The 19837-nt window shown below is 45.9% G+C and overlaps 1 protein-coding gene across 4 annotated transcripts in view; it reads left to right on the forward strand.

The window, feature by feature from the left end:
- Nucleotides 1-19597, forward strand: part of GFRA1 (GDNF family receptor alpha 1) — a 255364-nt gene extending 235767 nt beyond the window's left edge. For all 4 annotated transcript variants that reach the window (XM_067024579.1, XM_067024580.1, XM_067024578.1 and 1 more), the window contains 2 exons: nucleotides 16482-16535; nucleotides 17482-19597. In XM_067024579.1, coding sequence (XP_066880680.1) covers nucleotides 16482-16535; nucleotides 17482-17637 — 210 coding nt within the window. In that variant the 3' untranslated portion in view covers nucleotides 17638-19597. The remainder of the gene's footprint in view (nucleotides 1-16481; nucleotides 16536-17481) is intronic.
- The last annotated feature ends 240 nt before the right edge of the window (nucleotides 19598-19837 follow it).

Here is a 19837-nt window from a genome sequence, read left to right on the forward strand (position 1 = left end):
CTAGGGACACACTGTGAAACTGCCCACAAGGAAGCTGGAGTTGAAATTTTGAGCCTGAGCTCACTTCACCACTTACCAGCCACGAAACCTTGGGCACATTACTTATCCGCTCTGCCTCAGTTTTATCGCCTGTGAAATGAGGATGGCAGTAAGAGTGCCTCCGCGGGTATTATGAGGATTAAATGTGATCCTACTTATCATGCATTCTCAGAGCAGTGCTCCGCCCTAAGGAAGTTTTTATTAGCTGTGAGCTTCCAAGGGCTTTTAGCACTTGGTTATCAGTGGCCCCCTTTGTCCCCCCTTTAGTAACAGAGAAGTGCTCCAAGGGGCCAGGCTAAACTATGCATTGCTTGTGGGTCCTGTTTTCCAATGGCTTTTTTTTTTATATTGGTGGCCTATGGGGCTTTGCACCTGTAGAGTAAATGAGACAATGTGAGGCCTTGTCACAGTGATGGTTTTGAAATATAGTTGAGTGTCAGATGCCTCTCCAGGGGAAGTCCCTTGCTTCCCTGGCATCTTTGCTGGAGATGGGCTACACACCTCACTACCAGTCGTGGAAACTTCAATAAAGGTTGTTTAGTGACTTCTTGGCTATGAACTGAACGGCTCTCCAGGTCAGCCTTACTCAATCTCAGCCCCACTGACCTTTGGCCTGGTAATTCTTTGTTGTGGGGCCGCCCTGTGCCTTGTAGGATGTTGAGCAGCACCCCGACCTCTGCCCTCTAGATGCCAGGCGCCCCTTTTCCCGATTGTGATAACCAAAAATGTCCCGCCACACAGCAAACGTCCCCTGCAGGACGAAATCGTGCCAGGTTGAGGACCACTGCCTGGGAAACGAGGGCTGCCTCAAACACCCCCTTTTCTTTCCGCCAACATGGAAAACGGAGGCATGTAAGAGTCTTTTCAGGTTTCCTTCTCCTTGTGTGGTGAGGAGCTTCAGGAAATTGAAGAGCAGACGGGTACGTGGGACCAAATCTTTCCTAATTCGTGCCAACAAGAACAATGAAACGGGGCTCTGGTGACCACGTGGTGCCCAATATGGGACACTTAAATTAATTTCCCCAAGGCAACACTCCCCTCAGAGTGACACCCGGGGTAGACTCATAGGTGGTGTTAACCGAGGCTCTTGACCTGGTTCCCATCATCCAGCGGCCCGCAGGAGTCCGCGGCCTTCGGGACCTCCCACCCTCACCCTGTCTGAGTGCTGTTTTCCCGCATCCAGCATCCCAGATGAGGGCCCTGCAGATGACGTGTCAGAGGAGACTTTTGCTGGGCGACCACGGGAGATGGAAGTGCTTATACCAAACCACGGCTGGGTTTCTCATGCGTGGACTTTGAGGATGGGGGAGTTTTAGGAGGGGCTGAGATTGACTGCTGACCCCACAGGTCAGCACTGAGCCTTCAGCACATGCACTGAATCTAAATGATTGTGGCTTCTAGATGCCATTTCCTGGGCCTTTTGTTTAAGAAAACGGTCTTGGTGCGGCATGTTTTTTGTGGCATTGGGTTTATGGTTTTTGTGAGGTTGCCATCATTCCTGTGTAATACACAGTGTTTTCTAGCACCCACTGTTGTTTTCGTTTCATAAAAAAAAAATTCCAAATCTTGGCTGTACCTAGCATTTCCTTCGCATAATGCTCTCCTGCTTAGAGCAAGTTGAAGTCCTGGGAGAAATGAGCTGTGGGAGGGTCTTAGCTTAGCAGAAGTGCAAAGCCACAGGGCACACCACCCAGGCTGCTTCTGGGCTCCCCTGGCAGCCTCCTGACGGAGCTCAGGACCAGACTGCCAGGTGGCCCTGGGGCCCTGTGTGCTGGGCTCGGCTACTCGCAGCATGGAGAGACTGACAGTGGCCTCCTGGCACTTAATCTTCCTGGTTTTAGGTGCCAGCAGATGAGCTCGGAGGGAAGCTGCATCCCAGAATCCACCCATGTTAGCCCTGGGAGGAAATAGGCTGTTTGTTGTAAAAACACTTTTTGAAATAACTGCTTATAGAGTGTTTTCAAAGCCCTTCATCCAGGAGAGTGCTTGAATTCAGAGCTCAAAATTGGGTATTACTCTCTTAAGGCTGCCATACAACCCAGGATGCCAAAAGGCATTTTCAGCTGTGTATTCAAACCCTTTTGGAAATGGAAGCTTGCAGGGTATAACTGGTACCAAAAAACAGGAATTCCGTCTCGGAGGCCAGGCTTCCTAGTAGGTACCTATGCATATCACCCTGTATCACAGAGTGCAGTGTCATACATTGTATTCGTTTGCTGGGGCTGCCATAACAAAGTACCATAGACTGGCTGGCTAAAACAACAGAAATGGATTTCTCACGGTTTTGGAGGCTGGAAGTCCAAGGTCAAGGTGTCAACAGGTTTGGTTTCTCCTGAGGCCTCTCTCCTTGGCTTGCAGATGGCTGCCTTCTTGCTGTGTCCTCACATGGCCTTTCTTCCGTGTGAGTGCACCCTGGTGTCTGTGTGTCCAAATTTCCTCTCTGTATAAGGATACCAGTCAGATTGGATGAGGGCCCGCCCTAATGAGCCCATTATAACTTAATCACCTCTTTAAAGACCCCGTCTCCATCCATAGTCAGTCACATCCTGAGGTACTAAAGGTTAGGACTTCAACATATGAATTTTATTTTTATTTATTTTTTTTTTTGGCGGTACGCGGACCCCTCACTGTTGTGGCCTCTCCCGTTGCGGAGCACAGGCTCCGGACGCGCAGGCTCAGCGGCCATGGCTCACGGGCCCAGCCGCTCCGCGGCACGTGGGATCTTCCCAGACCCGGGCACGAACCCGCGTCCCCTGCATCGGCAGGTGGACTCTCAACCGCTGCGCCACCAGGGAAGCCTCAACATATGAATTTTTGAGGGACACCATACAGCCCGGAACATACATGTAAGTGGCAGGTACTCAGCAAGTAAACATCTGACATTTAAAAAATCTCACCTATGGGGTGGCTTTAAGGGGATAAGATGCTATGACCACAAGCATCTCCTCAATCCCCAGGGCCCTGCTAAGTGTCACCTGTGCAGCCTTTGAATATAAGAGGCTCGGACTGTTGGCTGGTTCTGTGGTCGAAGGAATGTGGAGAAAGGCACCTCCCACAGGGGACCAGCTATCTCACCCAGCCTGCAAACATCAGGTGTCGTCTGCCTTGCTGAATCAGAGGCTATCAGATTTCGGGCTTCTGCAAACTTAATTCAAGTAGCGGTTTCTTTGTGAGCGGCATATTTGCATTGTAGCAAACTTTGGTTCAACATATTGTTAGACTACACAATACTGTAATTTAAGATATTTTACCAGCAACAAAGGGTTTTATAATTCATTTAAAAAGTTGTAATGGGCTTGAGCATCTTCATTATAGTCTAATAATATAGCATTTTATACCTGGCTGTAAAATTTCAGATTATGGTTTTAGCAATTGTACAATTCTATTTGATAGTTTAATAATTGTTCAAATGCAGGAGAGTGTAAAGTTCCTAAAAACCAATTTAATGACTTCGAAAACTAGCCTTTGTGAAAATCTATTGTACACCTTTAATGAACGCAAATGTCACCTTTTCAACAAAGGCAGATTGCGGCATCTATTTTTCTCAGCCACAAAGCCCTGCAAATTCAGCACGTAGAGTGCAGTATCTCTGAGTTATCATTTTTCTCTTTTCCCCTTTTATCCCTCATCTCCTAGAGCTGGAATAAGCCTATTGCCCCCCACAGGGTGAACAGCAGAGCAGCCAGGCCAGAAGAGCTTCAGTAGGAACAGGGAGTGAATTGGTTTTCTCTTAAGAAGGTTCTTTATTTTACAAATGGCCCCTCGATCTCACCACTCCAACTCCAACTTTTAACTCTAATCAGGTCTCTTATCTCTGCCTCCAAATAACCCCTACTTCACCATTCTGTGAAGTAAGTGACAAAATGGGGAGGCCTACATTATCATATAATTGTACACTATCATTATGCTTAATAAAAGTGTTGGCATATAGCATCAGGGAGAAGGCGCTGTGTCATATCGCCACTGGAATTGTCATTCACGTTATTATATTTCTGGGATTTTCCGGGGTGTATCGTCAGACCACTAAAGTCAATAAATAGGAGGCCCTGAGCCAGGTACACAAACACGGTAACCGTGAAACATACGGAGCACACCTTGGGGATGCCGTCCCGGGATCCTTGGGGGCAGTGAGATTCTTGAGCGAACCAGCTCTGGCTCAGAGCCCTGTTTCTGTTACAGAGAAATGGCAACAGTCAGAGGAAGTCCCATGTGGCTGGGCTCCTTCCTCTCTAAGGTGCAGTCCAGGGACTTGGGGCCCACAGTCTGTTCCTGCTTTGTGTTGCATGCAGCTGTGCCTGTGATGTGGATGGCGGGGAGGCTGACCCTGAGCTGCCCGCCTGAGAGGAGAGCACGGGAGAGGTCCCCGGCAGTGGCTGCAGCCCCTCTCCTGCGTCACCCCAAGATGACACGAGCTTCCCTCCTTCTCTGTCTCCCACTCGGTGTTCTAGATGCCTCACCCTTCTTAGTCAGCTCCAGAGAATTTCTAGTTGAAGTTCGGTGTTGCTTGAGGACCACATAAGGCTGTCCATCCCAACGGCATTTGGGTATCTTTTGCCGGGTCACGGTCATCTCAGCAGTGAGGCCACAGCGGGAGGGTATTCTTGCTGCCCAGGGACAGGCATGTGCTCCAGGCTTCAAGCTGTTGTCCGCACCTACTCCCGGCCCCAGTACACGGCACCCCCTACGTTAAATCAGGGTGAGGGTAGCACTTAGTGATTCTGAGTTCCTTTGGAGAGTCAAGGCAGTGCCATCATTTGTTTTACTCCAAAACCAAGCTCACTTTCAGGTAATATAACTCAAGCCGTGCTGTTCCGGTGCTTGACAAGGGATCGTGCAGACAGTAGGCAAACAGGGGCATGGTTATTTCTCAAAGTTGCTTTTTTAGGAAAAAGGCTGTTGTGCTTAAGAGTAGAAAATACTGAAGGACCAGACTTCTCGCTACAATAAAATCAAGCCTTCCTGTGGACTATAGTGGAGGGTAGTTTCATCTCCTTCATCCTTGGCTTTGTTGTCTGTAATGTGGGAATAAGGAGCACAGCCACGTGGGAGGGTTGTGATAATTAAACAAATTAAAACTCTTCAGCATAGAAACTGAGCCTCCAGCGCAGTAACTTTTTATCATTATTTTATCCTCCTGGTTCGTCTCTGCTGACCATGAGACGGAAGGAGCCTGAGTCCTGAGGGACAGTTTGGTGACTTTTATCCCAAAATTCATCTGGAAAATGAACTCGGGTGCTGTATAGGGTGTGGATGTTGTGGCTGCAACAATTTTTATGATCACCCTTTTATGATGTCTTCCCCTAAACTTTTTTTTTTCTTCTACTTTTCTCAAAAAGTGAGAATAACCACTTAAGGATGGGGACGGCAAGACTAGGCCCCCTCAGTGCATTTCGGGAAAAACCATTAGGCCACTCGCCCCTGTGGTCCAGAGGGTAGTGAAGCTGGCCCATCAGAGGGATAGTAATACAGCAGTTGGACAATTGCTGAACCCAATTGCTGCATAATAAACATGTGTAATAAAAAGGAATAGGACGTCTGCACCATCTTGGCGATAAATGTGCTCTCTTGTTCTGGGCAACCTACGAGAACACCTCTGAGCACACTTAGATCACATACTATAAATAAATCCAATTTCTTGTATCCCCTGCTGACCTTTTATCCTTAGGACTTCTAACCAACCGTGCTTCCCTGAGTAATAGGTTCTGCCGTGCTCTTGAGCCATGGAGCACACGGTGGGAGGAAAATGGCTCTGGTTCTCTTGGGGGTGAGGTTCAATGAAGGGCTCCCCTCCCTGTGCTCCTCAGATTTGAGGCCCAAGAGGAGTCACATCGTGGACAAGGCTAGAGAGGAAGCATAGAACGGTGAGCACTGAGAAGACACTGTGGGAATTTTCCCCGGGGTGGCTGTCCCCTGCCACCCTGAGCGCTGCAGGGACCTCAGATATGACATGCGGGGTGCTCATCTGTGGAGGCTGTCTGGGGAGTGAAAATCACCAGCCCTGGCTTGACCTCTGACTCCTTGGGTTGATTCTAGGCTGCCTCGGCTGGCTCTGTCCAAGCTGGCTGTGTGACCCCGGGCTTATTACCCTTATTATTCTTAGGGTTGATCTAAGGATTATGAGAGATAATGGTACCGTATCTGGCAGAGTCAGTATGCGTGGGCTTTAGAGTCGAAGAGACTGAAGTCAAAGAGATTCAAACCTCAGCGCAGCCACTCTGGGCTGTGGAAACTTGGGCAGGTCCCGACCTCTCTGAAACCCCTGCTTCCTGATCTGTACAAAAGGGGAGTACCCCGCTCAGAAAGTCATATGAGTCCTTGGGGAGTATTCAGTAAAATGCGGATGAGATCATTACCAATGGAGGCTATTCCTAAGAGTAATGGTCACAGTCATTGTCGCTATTAGTCTATTTGGTTTTCCTCTATTTTCTTGAATATTTTTCTCTGTCTACTAAAATATATATATTTAAAAAAAAATTTTTTTTTTGCGGTACGCGGGCCTCTCACTGCTGTGGCCTCTCCCGTTGCGGAGCACAGGCTCCGGACGCGCAGGCTCAGCGGCCATGGCTCGCGGGCCCAGCCGCTCCGCGGCACGCGGGATCCTCCCGGACCGGGGCACGAACCCGCGTCCCCTGCATCGGCAGGCGGACTCTCAACCACTGTGCCGCCAGGGAAGCCCTAAAAGTATCTGTTTTTAAAGTTTTTAAAAGTTTGGCTTTCACCTTGTTTCTTGCAGCACCACAAGTGCTCCATCTTCCTGCCCAGAGAGTGAACAAAAGCCCTGGGTCCCTGCTGTCTCCAGACCTGGCATTTTATATCAAACCTTAGTTACCACCATAAGTCACAGAGCCATTACAGGGCTGCTCTCAGCTGCACATAAATGCACAAGAGAATGAGAGGCTTAATAAATATTATCTGATGGTGATGAGGGCGCGTGTCTGATGAGATCCTTCTTGTCAGGGACCACGCTGAATCTTTTCTGCTGCTCTCTGCACACCTGCCTTTCCAAATGCACATTTTGAGAAAACAAATGTTTCCTTTTAGGGCCATCCCCCTAGTTACCATTACACCATGATCACTGAATGCTTGCTCTACAAAACCCCTCCCCCACCCCAAACTAAAACATCTTTCACACAGTGTTTGGCATAATCTTATTGTTAATTGGGCATAATTTTCTAAAATGCAGCTCATAATTGCTTCTTGTCCGAATAGTTTACTAATCAAGCAAGTTAACCATGAAGGAAAACACAGTTCTCTAATGCAGTTGGCAACCTGTGTTCACCACAACTCGGGGAAAAGCAAAATAGATGTAAGATGATCCTGTGGAGTTAGGGAAAGAAGAAAGGCCAGCCCAAGCGCCGTGTTAAGCTCCCTGCTGTAGACAGTGTCAGCACACAGCGCTACTTGCCATCCTGCCATTAGTGTTAAATTACAAGCCTAGGGCTGCAGACATCCTTTTATGGTGTGTGGGAGACGGACAGGCAAGCCCCAGGGACTGCTTAGCTAATGGAGGACTGTTGATATATCTTACAGGACTGTATCTCTTTCATTGCATTCATTTTTAAATCCGACGAAAGAAGATCATGAGCCAGTTCTATTCAGTATCACATTCACAAGCCAAATTAGCTTAATCTTTTGTATTTGTCACACCCCTGCCTGAATCCAAGAACATCCAGTATAGGGACCACAGAGAGGCTAAGAGATCATCAACAGCAACTTGGATTTTAAAAGGACTTCCACCCCGAGTATCACGTTCGAGTTGTACAACAACGCTGTGAGGTAGACAGTAGTAGGGCGGGGGTTATTGTAATTATAGGTGATGGTTGAAGGGCTAGGACCAGGACCTTCCTAACCTGTGGTCTTTTTAGCATACCTTATCAGTCAGTCTGGTACCAAGAGCAAGTTCTAAATCATAGGAGAAGCTCTCTTAACTGACCCCCATTTTGCCAACTCACCACAGAAGCCAACCTGTCTGCTATTCCCCTGGAAGCATCCAATGCCCAAGGCAGGTTGAATGCCCCAAGCTAGTGGGCTCTCTCCTGCTCACCTGAGCCCCTTGCTGTCTCCAGTGGAGGCGCAGGTTTAAAAGATTCAGGAGAATTTGTTCTCAAACCTTTGGGTGCTGTTGTATTTGGTATTTTGCTTACATAATTTAATTAAATATTACATGAATGACTGAAATAGGAGCACAAAAGAAAGAAAGTTGTTTCAATGAAAACTAGGTTGAATACATTAGAAAAGTTCAAATTCCTTTTTAAAAATGCCTTTGATTAGGTATGGCCCAGACAACTCTAAAAGACTGAGAAAAATTGTAAAAATGTAGAAAGATTCTGCACTGAGGTTCCTCAGTGGGTGTCAGACAAATGCCATTTCTGTTTTTTTTTTTTTTTTTTTTTTTTTTGGTAGTACGCAGGCCTCTCACTGTTGTGGCCTCTCCCGTTGCAGAGCACAGGCTCTGGATGTGCAGGCCCAGCGGCCATGGCTCACGGGCCCAGCCGCTCCGCGGCATGTGGGATCTCCCCGGACCAGGGCACGAACCCGCGTCCCCTGCATCGGCAGGCGGACTCTCAACCACTGCGCCACCAGGGAAGCCCACCACTCCTGTTTGAATGAAATAAAAACCGGAAAATGTGGATTGTAAATGATAGGTGTAGCTTGTGCAGAACATAAACCAGGGAATTCCAATCAGCAAACTCTTTCTTTAAAAAACCTTTTTAAGAAAGTGGCCTTGATCATGTATCCAAAAATCAGTCAGTGAATGACATTCAAATTCTAAATTAAAATGTTTGATACAATACATACAATGGAATATTATTCACCTTGAAAAGGAGAAAATCCTGTAATATGCAACAACATGAATGAATCTGGAGGACATTTTGGTTAGTGAAATAATCCAGTCACAAGGACAAACACTGCATGATTCCATTCATATGAGGTATTTAAAATAGTCAAACTCATGGAAGCAAAGAACAGAATTTTGGTTTCCAGGGGCTGGGGGAGGGGACACGAGGAGTTGCTGTTCAACAGGTTTGTAGTTTCAGTTATGCAAGATGAGTAAGTTCTAGATCTGCTGTACAACATTGTGCCCGTAGATAATACTGCTGTGTTGTACACTTAAAAATTTAAGATGGTAGGGCTTCTCTGGTGGCGCAGTGGTTGAGAGTCCGCCTGCCGATGCAGGGGACACGGGTTCGTGCCCCGGTCCGGGAAGATCCCACATGCCGCGGAGCCGCTGGGCCCGTGAGCCATGGCCGCTGAGCCTGCGCGTCCGGAGCCTGTGCTCTGCAGCGGGAGAGGCCACAACGGTGAGAGGCCCGCGCACCGCAAAAAAAAAAAAAAAAAATTTAAGAGGGTAGACCTCATGTTAAGTGTTCTTACCACAATAATTAAAAAAAGAAACTTCTAAATTAAAAAATTGGATACAAATGTGTAATTTTTAAGTGATTTAATGATTTTGCTCTTTACCGTCATTTCTCAATTGACCAATGACCTAAGGGCCCAGCCCCCAGTGCTGTCAGGTAAAAAAGTTTCTACTCTAGGCTTGGCCCTAAGCTCAACCTAAATCACACTGTTAAACTTGGAACAACTCACAGGTGCCAGGAATGCAAGACCTTCTAGACTCTAAAACAGGAATCCATATCACCTTTAAGGCTACGACCACCACACACACACACACACACACACACACACACGCACACGCACACGCACACAATCTGGCCTCACTTCATGGAGGCCTTGTCTAAACAGCCCATCTGGGATCTGAGCCTGTGCTTCCTTGGGCTAAGGAAGCGTGACTTCAGGCTTCCAGTCCTCTCCCCACCCCTTTTTATGACCAGGCTCGACCTGCCCAGAGCCTGCCAGACTAACTAAACTTGGTACCCAGTGGGCCTTCCTAAACCTGTGCAGGGTGAAACATCTTTACAAGGTCTCCTTAGAGCTTAATGTAATGAAAGCCTTTTGGCTGAGGTTCAGGTAATATGTAGACACAGTGTCTTGGAGGGAGAAGGTAGATGAGACATGGTAGGAAAGCTGCCCAAGAATTATCACCACCCACATCTCACTCTGTCCCTCCTCATAGCCCCTCAGCCCCTCCCCAGCCTGTGCCAGAGCCCATGGGGCTGGCAGAAATCGGCTTAGAGGAAACAGAGCCGAACACAGGCTCTGAGAGACAAACACCCACGCCCAGCGGCTCAGAGTAGACCTTATTTATGTGTCCACTTGTTTTAAGCACTGACTTGACTACACATTATTCAGACCAGTGGTTGTTACCAAGTTCATAGGAAAAGCAAAACTCACCGGGAAGGTGAGTTTCAAAATAGACAGTGACAAGGATTTTAGAAAGACTGGCCAATTGCTTGTGACCAGACCAGAAATAAAACCTCCCCTGGCTCTCCCAGGCGAAATCCAAAAAGCTGAAAAGAGTATAAGACTACAGCGCACTGAGCACATGACCATTCCTTAGGTTGGATTCACTAAGCAGGCACTTCTTTTTTCTGTCTTTTTTGTGTGCTTAGAAATTAATTTGGCAAATATGTGTCTAGTGCACAATAGAATTGTTATATAGTAAGTTCTACTCATAAAAGTCTATAATGTGGTGAATACATTTTATTAAAATGCAAAGTGAAAAATGAGAAAGTAATAATGGATTACTCTGCTCAGTTATCCTTCAAATTAGGTACACAGCCTTCTTATGTTTTGTCTTACGAGAAAATGTAAGATGCGTAGATTTAAACGGAGAAATGGCTTTGAGTTCTGGACTATTTTGGGAAGAACTCATGCAATGGTTTTCCCTAGCAAAGGTCCAATTTATGCTGCAGAAGAGGATCGTAAGCTGATAAACTGATATTGACAAGTGTGATAGATGCAGCTCGGTACTTAGTACTGGAGAGCAAAGTTGATTGCGTTTTACAGTCTGTGTATTTCTGTTTATTGCTTGTATTCTGTCATTAAGCAAACAGGTTCTTAATATAGCAAATCTCTCTAATCAGTAAAGCAAGGGAGAAGAGAACCAGAAGCATCATTAATTATGACCATTTGGCTGCAGCCTGGACAATCTGTTGCTATTGGATTCAGCAACTTCCTCTGGTTTCATTTTCTGGAGGTAGAGCAGAAACTGGCTTTTCTTATACATGGAGGAGAGTAGAGAAATGTTCCATGCCCTGCTGGCTGACAGCTGCCTAAAAACCCAAGATTAAATACTGGCTTCTCTACAGAAATGGAGTCCTGGGGCAGCAAAGGCCAGACTGCAAGTGGGTATGCTATTAAGTCTCCAGTTCCATAAGCAGAGCTCCAAAGGCTGATCTGACCCGAGGCTTGGGGAGAACCCACCACGGGCAGAACGCGTTGTGTACACGGTGCCCGATGAGTTGGCTTGACTGAGAACTGTGAACTGTACGTGTGCCTGGGCATCCTGTACCGGAGGGCTCCAGGCAGGCTTTCCAAATGCTAATCACAGGGGTAAAAAGCAAGGGAGTAACAGAGGTTAACGGCATCTAATGCATTTATTAACCCTTTAGTGCCAGGGACTGGGGAGGTCTGGCCACAATTACAGTGCCATGGAAATTCTATTATGCGACATTCCTGGACTTGGGGATTACTGCCAGTGACAGTTTTATAAGACTGCTGCAGGGACAAGGCTTATGAAGAGCCTAAAGAACGAGTTCCCTGGTCTTCCAGAATGACAGCAAAGCTACTGGTTTGTGGATGGTTTCTCCAGTATCCTCTTCACCTTCTCAAGATGAAAACCTTATGGTACTGTGTTTTGGTGGTGTTGTTTCCCCCAACTCGGAGTCAGGCAGCTTCTCCCATAACCGCATAACCGTGAGTTAGCTGTTATGAAACCCGCTTTCATAAAAGGGATTAAATAATTCGTTTTTCAACATGCTGTAACAATGGTTAAAATTGACTTCTAGAAAAATTGAAATCCATTCTCTTCTCTTCTTCTTTATCCCTCTCTCCTTTTTAAAAGATATCATATTTTAAAGCCACAAACTGTAAGGTTTGGTGCCTAGATAGGTCTGGGCTGGCCAGGCTCTATGTTGGGCCCCTGCCTATCCTCTTAATGAGCAGGGCTGTAGAGCTTGCAGACAGGACTTGTTCCATTATTACACCCCTGATTTTACCCGTTTAGGGCTCGGCAGTGGTGCTCTTCCAGTTTCTCACTTGCCTTATACATTGCGAGGTCTCAGCAGTTTTTGTTTTCTTTTTGTTTTTTTAATTTTCCTGGGACAGTTCCAATTTTCATCGATGAAAGCAATGTTTAAAATATGTAAGTACTCTTTGCAGTAGTTGAAGGTGAGGGATGCCCTATAATTTTATCTTCTTGCGTTTATCAGACCTGACTAGCAAGACAGCGATAGCTTGATGTTTTAAAAAACGTTCAGGAGAAAAGCCTTTAAAATGTGGAAACAGCAGGTTGCCCAGGCTTCTACAAGGGGCTTTAAGAGCCAGATTTTCCTAAGTGGACTTTGGATCTGCCTAGGTAGATTTCTGACCCTCGGTGGTCACCCGAGGGGTTCAGACTGAATACAGGACTTACAAGCACGCCACCAGCTAGACGTATGTAGGTCTGAATCCCCAGGCTCTGCCCCTCCATCTGCAGCTTACGAGCCCTTAGAGGCACTGGACACCCAGTTGATACCACTCAGTCCAAGCAGCAGACCCGCTGGCGCTCACTTTGTAATGTATACCCCAGGTTTGGAAGATCCCACGTGCCGCGGAGCGGCTGGGCCAGTGAGCCATGGCCGCTGCGCCTGCGCGTCTGGAGCCTGTGCTCCGCAATGGGAGGGGCCACGGCAGTGAGAGGCCTGCGTACCACAAAAAAAAAAAAAAAAAAAAGGTCTTATGTCTATGTGCAGCCCTTCGATTCTCTTACCCAGGTGCTGCCCGCTATTCCAACAACCAATAACATCTGTTCTTTGCCTTCTAATCACACTCACAGGTGTTAGTGTGGTTCATGCAGAGTTCTGGCGGAGCTGGGGGGCTGCTCTTCTTTGCCTCTGCAGTTCTGGGGGGTTTCCTGCCCGCCCCCCAGACCTCTCAATGGGAAGCAGTGCTAATACGCTATGTAGGCAGAGGCTTTTGAGGCCGGTGTGCGTGGACCGCTACGCCTCTGGAGTGCTAGGTGCTTCTGCTGGGTTAGGAAAGGTTTGACAGGAGAGGAGGCATTTTCTCAGAGTCTTTGCAGAGGCCTCACTCAGCGGTTCATTCAGTCTGCCCACCAGAATGGTTCTCAAGGCCAGATGAACTTGGAGCTGCTGCCTCCACCTTAAGTAAAGCCAGTGGAGATACAGGGAGACAAAGCCAGAGGTTGATTATTTGCTTTAGCTAGAGGCCAACAAGATACCTGCTTTGGGGGAAGAAGATCCCAGGGCCTTCACGGACTTGGAGCTGGTCTCAATGTATTTTCTTGTGTGATCAGTCATCCTAGCCCTTCTCAGATGGGAGGCAAGAGCATGTCTACCCGGCCATATGACTCTAATCCTGTACAAAGTTGAACTCCCAGTGACCACTGAGGACCAGAATCGACCTATGTTGATGTGGAGTCCACTTAAGAAAATTGGTTAAGATAGAGACCTTTTCTAGTCCGTTGGTGGAAGCCCCCTTTACAATCATGTAATAGGTGGGCATTTTACTAGTACATTAACAGGTTCCTGAAGTGACTAAGTGTAGCTAGTGAGTCTCTCAGACGGTACAGATGATGAGTGATAACACTGCATGCTGGTACGAATCATATAGAACATATAGGAGGAGGCCTACCAGCCCTTGGATCTCTTAGAGGGCACTGCAGTCTAGGACACTGAGGTGGAGCTTTCTTCAAGAAACAACTTGAAGAAATAATGTGTCCCAGACTAAAGTCAGGCTGCCTTCTCTGCACGTTTTAGTGAACTTCTTAGTTATGCAAAGGCCCTTAATGAGGGTTGTCTTTTGTAGATTACCACCTGGAAAAGACAGAATGTGACGTTTTAGGGCCGTTTTGGTGTCTGGCACAATTCCAACCTTGAAGAGAAATAAAACGTGCAAAGTTCTACATATTATTCTCTACAGGTTACAATGCAATGGACCAGATTTGCTATTAATATAGATTAAAAGTAGGCTTTTGAGTAAGGCTCAATTCCTCTTCTGATTTGCCCTCTGATCTTCTTATACATAACATTTAGTGACCTTTGAACAGCCCAGGGATGCTTCACAGTGTCTTTTTCTTGACGCCTGTTTAAAGGTTTCTATTTCATATTCACAGCTGGCATATGCAAATAGAGGTAAAGGTTATGACGCCTCCCACGTAGCATTATGGTCAATAAATTACTCCTTGGGTGAACATGCTATCATTTCAGGTTAGCACGTCTTCAACAAGTTGCAAACGTTGTCCTGCAGTAGGCAGCCTGCCAGGGCATTCCCACAGAGCTGGTTGCCAAGATACTCCTAGATTCAGGTGTTTTGCTTAACCAGGGTCATCCTGTCGACAAATGAGTTCTTGGTCTTTCGATGCCAAAGGGCTCCTAGTTTCAGGGGGAGGGGGCTATGAGAGGGATTCTTTGTGTGGATTTGGGGGGCAGGTGGAGCATGAAGAGTCAAGCATGCCAGGGTTGCCTGGGAGAAACACGGTAAAGCAGGAAAGAGCACAGTTCCATTCAGGAGTTTCAGAGACTTATCTAAATCTTGACTCTAAAGTAGTTCACTGTGTGCCCTTGGATAAGTCACTTAACTTCTTTGCACTCTAATTTGTTTTCCTTTCCAAAACAAGAGAGCTGCACTGGGTTAGCAGTTTTTACTGTAATTGTTTGAGCAATGGAACCTTCCCTCCACCTCGGTTCTCAGGTAGAAACCCAGTGGAAACTTGCTTCATTTGCGAGGAAATAGGGAACTTAAAGCCCTCACAGCTCAGGAACTTGTAACTGTCCTAAAGCAGTTTTCAATAAAATATGTATTTATTTGTATTGCATAGGTAATGTACATGTATTTTTTAAAACATCTTTATTGGAGTATAGTTGCTTTACAGTGGTGTGTTAGTTTCTGCTTTATAACAAAGTGAATCAGTTATACATATGTCCCCATATCTCTTCCCTCTCATGTCTCCCTCCCTCTCACCCTCCCTATCCCACCCCTCTAGGTGAACAGTATGGAGGTTCCTTAAAAAACTAAAAATAGAACTACCATACGACCCAGCGATCCCACTACTGGGCATATATCCTGAGAAAACCATAATTGAAAAAGAGTCATGTACCAAAATGTTCATTGCAGCTCTATTTACAATAGCCAGGACATGGAAGCAACCTAAGTGTCCATCAACAGAGGAATGGATAAAGAAGATGTGGCACATATATACAATGGAGTATTACTCAGCCATAAAAAGAAACGAAATTGAGTTATTTTGTAGTTAGGTGGATGGACCTAGAGTCTGTCCTACAGAGTGAAGTAAGTCAGAGAGAGAAAAACAAATACCGTATGCTAACACATATGTATGGATTCTAAAAAAAAAAATGGTCATGAAGAACCTAGGGGCAAGACGGGAATAAAGACACAGACCTACTAGAGAATGGACTTGAGCATACGGGGAAAGAGAAGGGTAAGCTGGGACAAAGTGAGAGAGCGGCATGGACATATATACACTACCAATCATAAAATAGATAGCTAGTGGGAAGCAGCCTCATAGCACAAGGAGATCAGCTCGGTGGTTTGTGACCACCTAAAGCAGTTTTAAGATGGATGGATCTGGGGTCCGTAATGCCCTTCACGATTCCTGAAGGGGACCTGTCTGAAAGAGTCCCTGCCCTGTGCCTTAGCCCCCAGGCACTGAGTGGTTTTCCCACTAGAGGGCAGCCACATGAGTCCAGGACCACATCCTTTTTTGTCATATCACCGTATGCCCAGCACTGGAAAATAGCTTGGTAAGTGTTTGTGGACTGGAACAACTAATAAACAAATGAACAAACACACAAGCTTCAGGAAGACTTATCTTTATGTTACTAATAAATGTGGATTTTTATTGCACCATTTTTACCTAGAAGGCAGTTCCTAAACATTAACTTTCAGAACTATAAATGAGTTCAAAATGTAAATGACTTCAAATATTTTTTCTTTTGTAACCTGTGCAGTGACTTTGAAATGAGGTGGGTACAAACTGAGATGTACTATGTCAAACACACCAAATTTGGAAGACTTAGTATGAAAATAAAAGAATGTAAAGTATCTCATTAATCATCTTTTATATTGATTACATGTTGAAATGGTAATAAATATATTGAGTTAAAGAAAATGTGATTAAATTTTTCTTCACCTGTTATCACTTATGTGGTTAGGAGAAAAATTTAAGTTATATATGGGCTTACAGTTGTGGCTCACATATTTCTGTAAATGGCACGGCCCTAGACAGTTAATCATCAGTAATTACTCTTCCATGGTATGTATGAGTGATTTTGTGTGTGTGCGTTTTTGTCTCTTTCCAGGCACAGAAGCTGAAATCCAATATGTCGGGCAGTCCACACCTCTGTCTTTCTGATGTAAGTTGTTTCTTTCTGAGTCTCCCTGCATTTATAGAAACAGAGCCTTTGGGACCCTGGAACAGGATATGATGTGAGGGGCTCAAAGACAACAAGGTTTCAGGTCCAGAAAAAATCTAAGTCACCCTCCATGTCCCTCTGCCGTTTGAGCCAGGTGCAGTCTTCAGAACCTAGGGCCCAGAGTGAGAACCAAGTGTGGACCCCAGGATCCTCATCTCAGAACTGGACCAGCACAGATACCATTGTCCCAGTACCATGGTCATGTCTGTGGTCACAGTCACGTAAATTCATCTGGCACAGAGAAGATACATAACGACTCTTGCTCCTTACCAGATGTCCTTTGACCTCCAGAGCAACCCAGAAGTAGCCAAGGGGGCCACATTACCCTCCCTAATCTACAAGTGAGAGGGGGGATGATTCTGTCACGATCATAGCTCCTTGTGGCGGGATGTGGCGTTATGGGGTTGAGCAGGTGCTGGGGCTGGGGCTGAAGGAATCAATCCTGGGGAAGGACAGCTGTGCCCACTGGGAATTTGGGAGCCTGGGTTTTGGTCGGGACTCTCTGACAAGCAGGGCGAGATCCTTCATCTATGAAGTCCATGGTTGAACCAGCCAATGGAGGGAAAGGCTACTGGCTTCTCTGCCAGTCTCCAGTGCAATATGTGACCCATCTCTACATGAACTCATACTTGCTTGGGCAAGTTTCCCAAGATGATTCCTCCTGCCCTCCTTCGTGATGGAGAGAGACAGCAAACATCCCTTCTGAGTCACTGGTACCCAGAAGGAGAATGGTTCCATGTTGCACAGTTGCTGGGGGACCTTGGGAGTGGGGGTAAAATCCCGGGTCAGCTGTGGTGAGCAGTGAGAGAGAAAGAGTGCGGTTAAAATATGCCTTGATAGAATGAACACATGCAGTGGGTGATAATGAAAACATTCTTTCTTACAGCGTGATTACGAAAAGGATGGTCTTGCTGGGGCTTCCAGCCACATAACCACAAAATCAATGGCTGCTTCTCCAAGCTGCAGTCTGAATCCACTGCTGGTCCTGGTGGTAATCACCCCGTCCACCCTATTATCTTTATCTTTGGCTGACACATCGTAGCTGCATTTAAAAAACAATATGGACATGTAAAAAGACAAAAACCAAGTTATCTGTTTCCTGTTCTCTTGTATATCTGAAATTCCAGTTTTAGGAACTCAGTTGAGACACTGCTAAAACAGTTTCATCCAACTGGAACATTTTTCTTTCTTTCTTTTTTTTTTTTTTCTTTTCTTTTCTTTTCTTTTCTTTTCTAAGAAAGCTTCTTGTGATCCTTAGGGCTTATATGGGATCCCCGATACAGTGCTGCATTCCAAACTCAGAAGGCTTTGGGGCATGCTGTTTTATAAAGGGACGGTTTGTTGATTTGGCTGTAAAGCAAACTGGGGCCATGTTTTTCAAGAGGACGATGAGGATGGTGATTTTAACAGTTTAACTCTGGCCTTCACTAGCTAGAGAAGGAGTTGGTATTTCTTAAAGAATCTTCCATATCTTATGTAATAGGTTTTCTTTCTGATGACATGACTGCAGCGGTACATGGATGCCAGGATTTTTTGGTCACAAAGTGAAGATCCTCATCAAGACAGTCTTGATGGACTTTGTGCAGACAAGCTTGTACCAATGTTCACTTTTCTATATGTACTAGTATTTTCCGCGCTAAGTTTACGTACTGTAAACAGTTCTGCACTCTCCTACAAAAACAAAAAATACCTGTCACATCCCAGTGTAGTGTCTGTCTTCTAGTCAAAATAGAGAGTGAAAGTGGGCATGAGACTTCACAGAACCTTGATCCTTGAGACATTTTCCTAAGCCTTAACTGAGCGAGAAGCCCTTAAACTAACAAGAGTTAAATATAGCTGAAGCACCATTCCAGTACTCTTTACACGTATGAGGTTATATGTAGAAAAAAAAATTTACTACTAAATGATTTCAACTCCTGGCTTTCTATATTTTGAAAGTAATGACACTGTCTTCATTTTTTTACTGGTGGTTTCATACAAAATACATGGAGCTCGTTTTCCTCTCCTAAGTAGTGTTAGCTCCGATGTTCACGAAGACAGCTCTTCAAAAGCAGAGTCTGAGGAGCCCCGTGCTTTAGCAGAAAGCTCCGCGTCACGTTATCGTGGGCAGGCAGGAGGAGACAGAGCGGCCGAGCATTGTCTTTTATCATTTCCTGAAACGCAAGCGTGCGTACCTGTGAGGAAACCAGCAGCCACTCGTAAATGTTCGACCATGTCCAATGGCACCCTTTCCGGTTGACACAGACCAGTACCTTGGTGTTCGTGTTACTTGACAAAGGCAGCCTTGACTGGGACGGGGCTTGGGACGTGCTGCCCTTTCTTCTGAAGCAGATCCATGCCAGGGTACACGGTTCTTTTGCTAAGGATTGTCTTGACTCCCGTCTGTCATGGCTTGGCTGCTGTGTAGAGCAGTTTGGTCTGAAGGTCATGGGTGTCTGCTTGCACCATGTTCTGTGTTGTCCAGGACAGGCTGTGACTGACTGCAAAAGAGAAGAAAGGTTTGTGGATCCAGAGGGTCACCATCAGGTCTGTGGAGCCGAGCTGATTGGCACAGAGACACAGAACAAAACAGGACTCTGGATATAAGGCATTTGGCTTGTTAACTGCGTGTCCTCTTCTATCATTCTTTTCCTTAAACGAACAGACTCAAAAGTGCACTTTTGAAGTCTGGTTGAAATGGTGAGATTCGAAATCTACAAGGATCGAGTGCTAGTAGCCATGTTTCTTTGAAACTGAAGAGAGGCGAGGAGATTCCACCCAATGGAGTATTGGAAGCCGTTGGCTTTCTTCCCATATCAGTAGAGGGGTGGAAGGGGGAGACCCACAGTGCACATTTCATCCTGATTCCCTTTGCTCACGGATGTTTGCCTTGTAAGGATTAATCAAATTACTGGGGGGGGGGGAATCTATTAAACCCAAGATGAAGGCGTAGCCTTTTAGCTCTATCGGTGTTTGAAGTACATTTATATCCAAATGTTAATAAACATAAATATATATACTAAGTACCGAGTTTTTTCACTTCAGAATGTTTTCAAGGGGAACTCATCAAACAAATTCAATTAGTGAAAGGTTTCTCCTAAAGACTCTTCCTTTGAATAAACACATTAAACATGTTGAAATACTTGGGATTCCAGTCGTCTGTGAAAGCATATCTCTTACAGAGCATATTTTGTTTTAATTAAGGTATCTCTGTGTATCTACATTGGACTAATTGCATAGAGGTCTGATTCTATGTAATCTAC

Source organism: Kogia breviceps, chromosome 2 (assembly GCF_026419965.1).
Source record: "Kogia breviceps isolate mKogBre1 chromosome 2, mKogBre1 haplotype 1, whole genome shotgun sequence".
Classification (NCBI taxonomy): Eukaryota; Metazoa; Chordata; class Mammalia; order Artiodactyla; family Physeteridae; genus Kogia; species Kogia breviceps.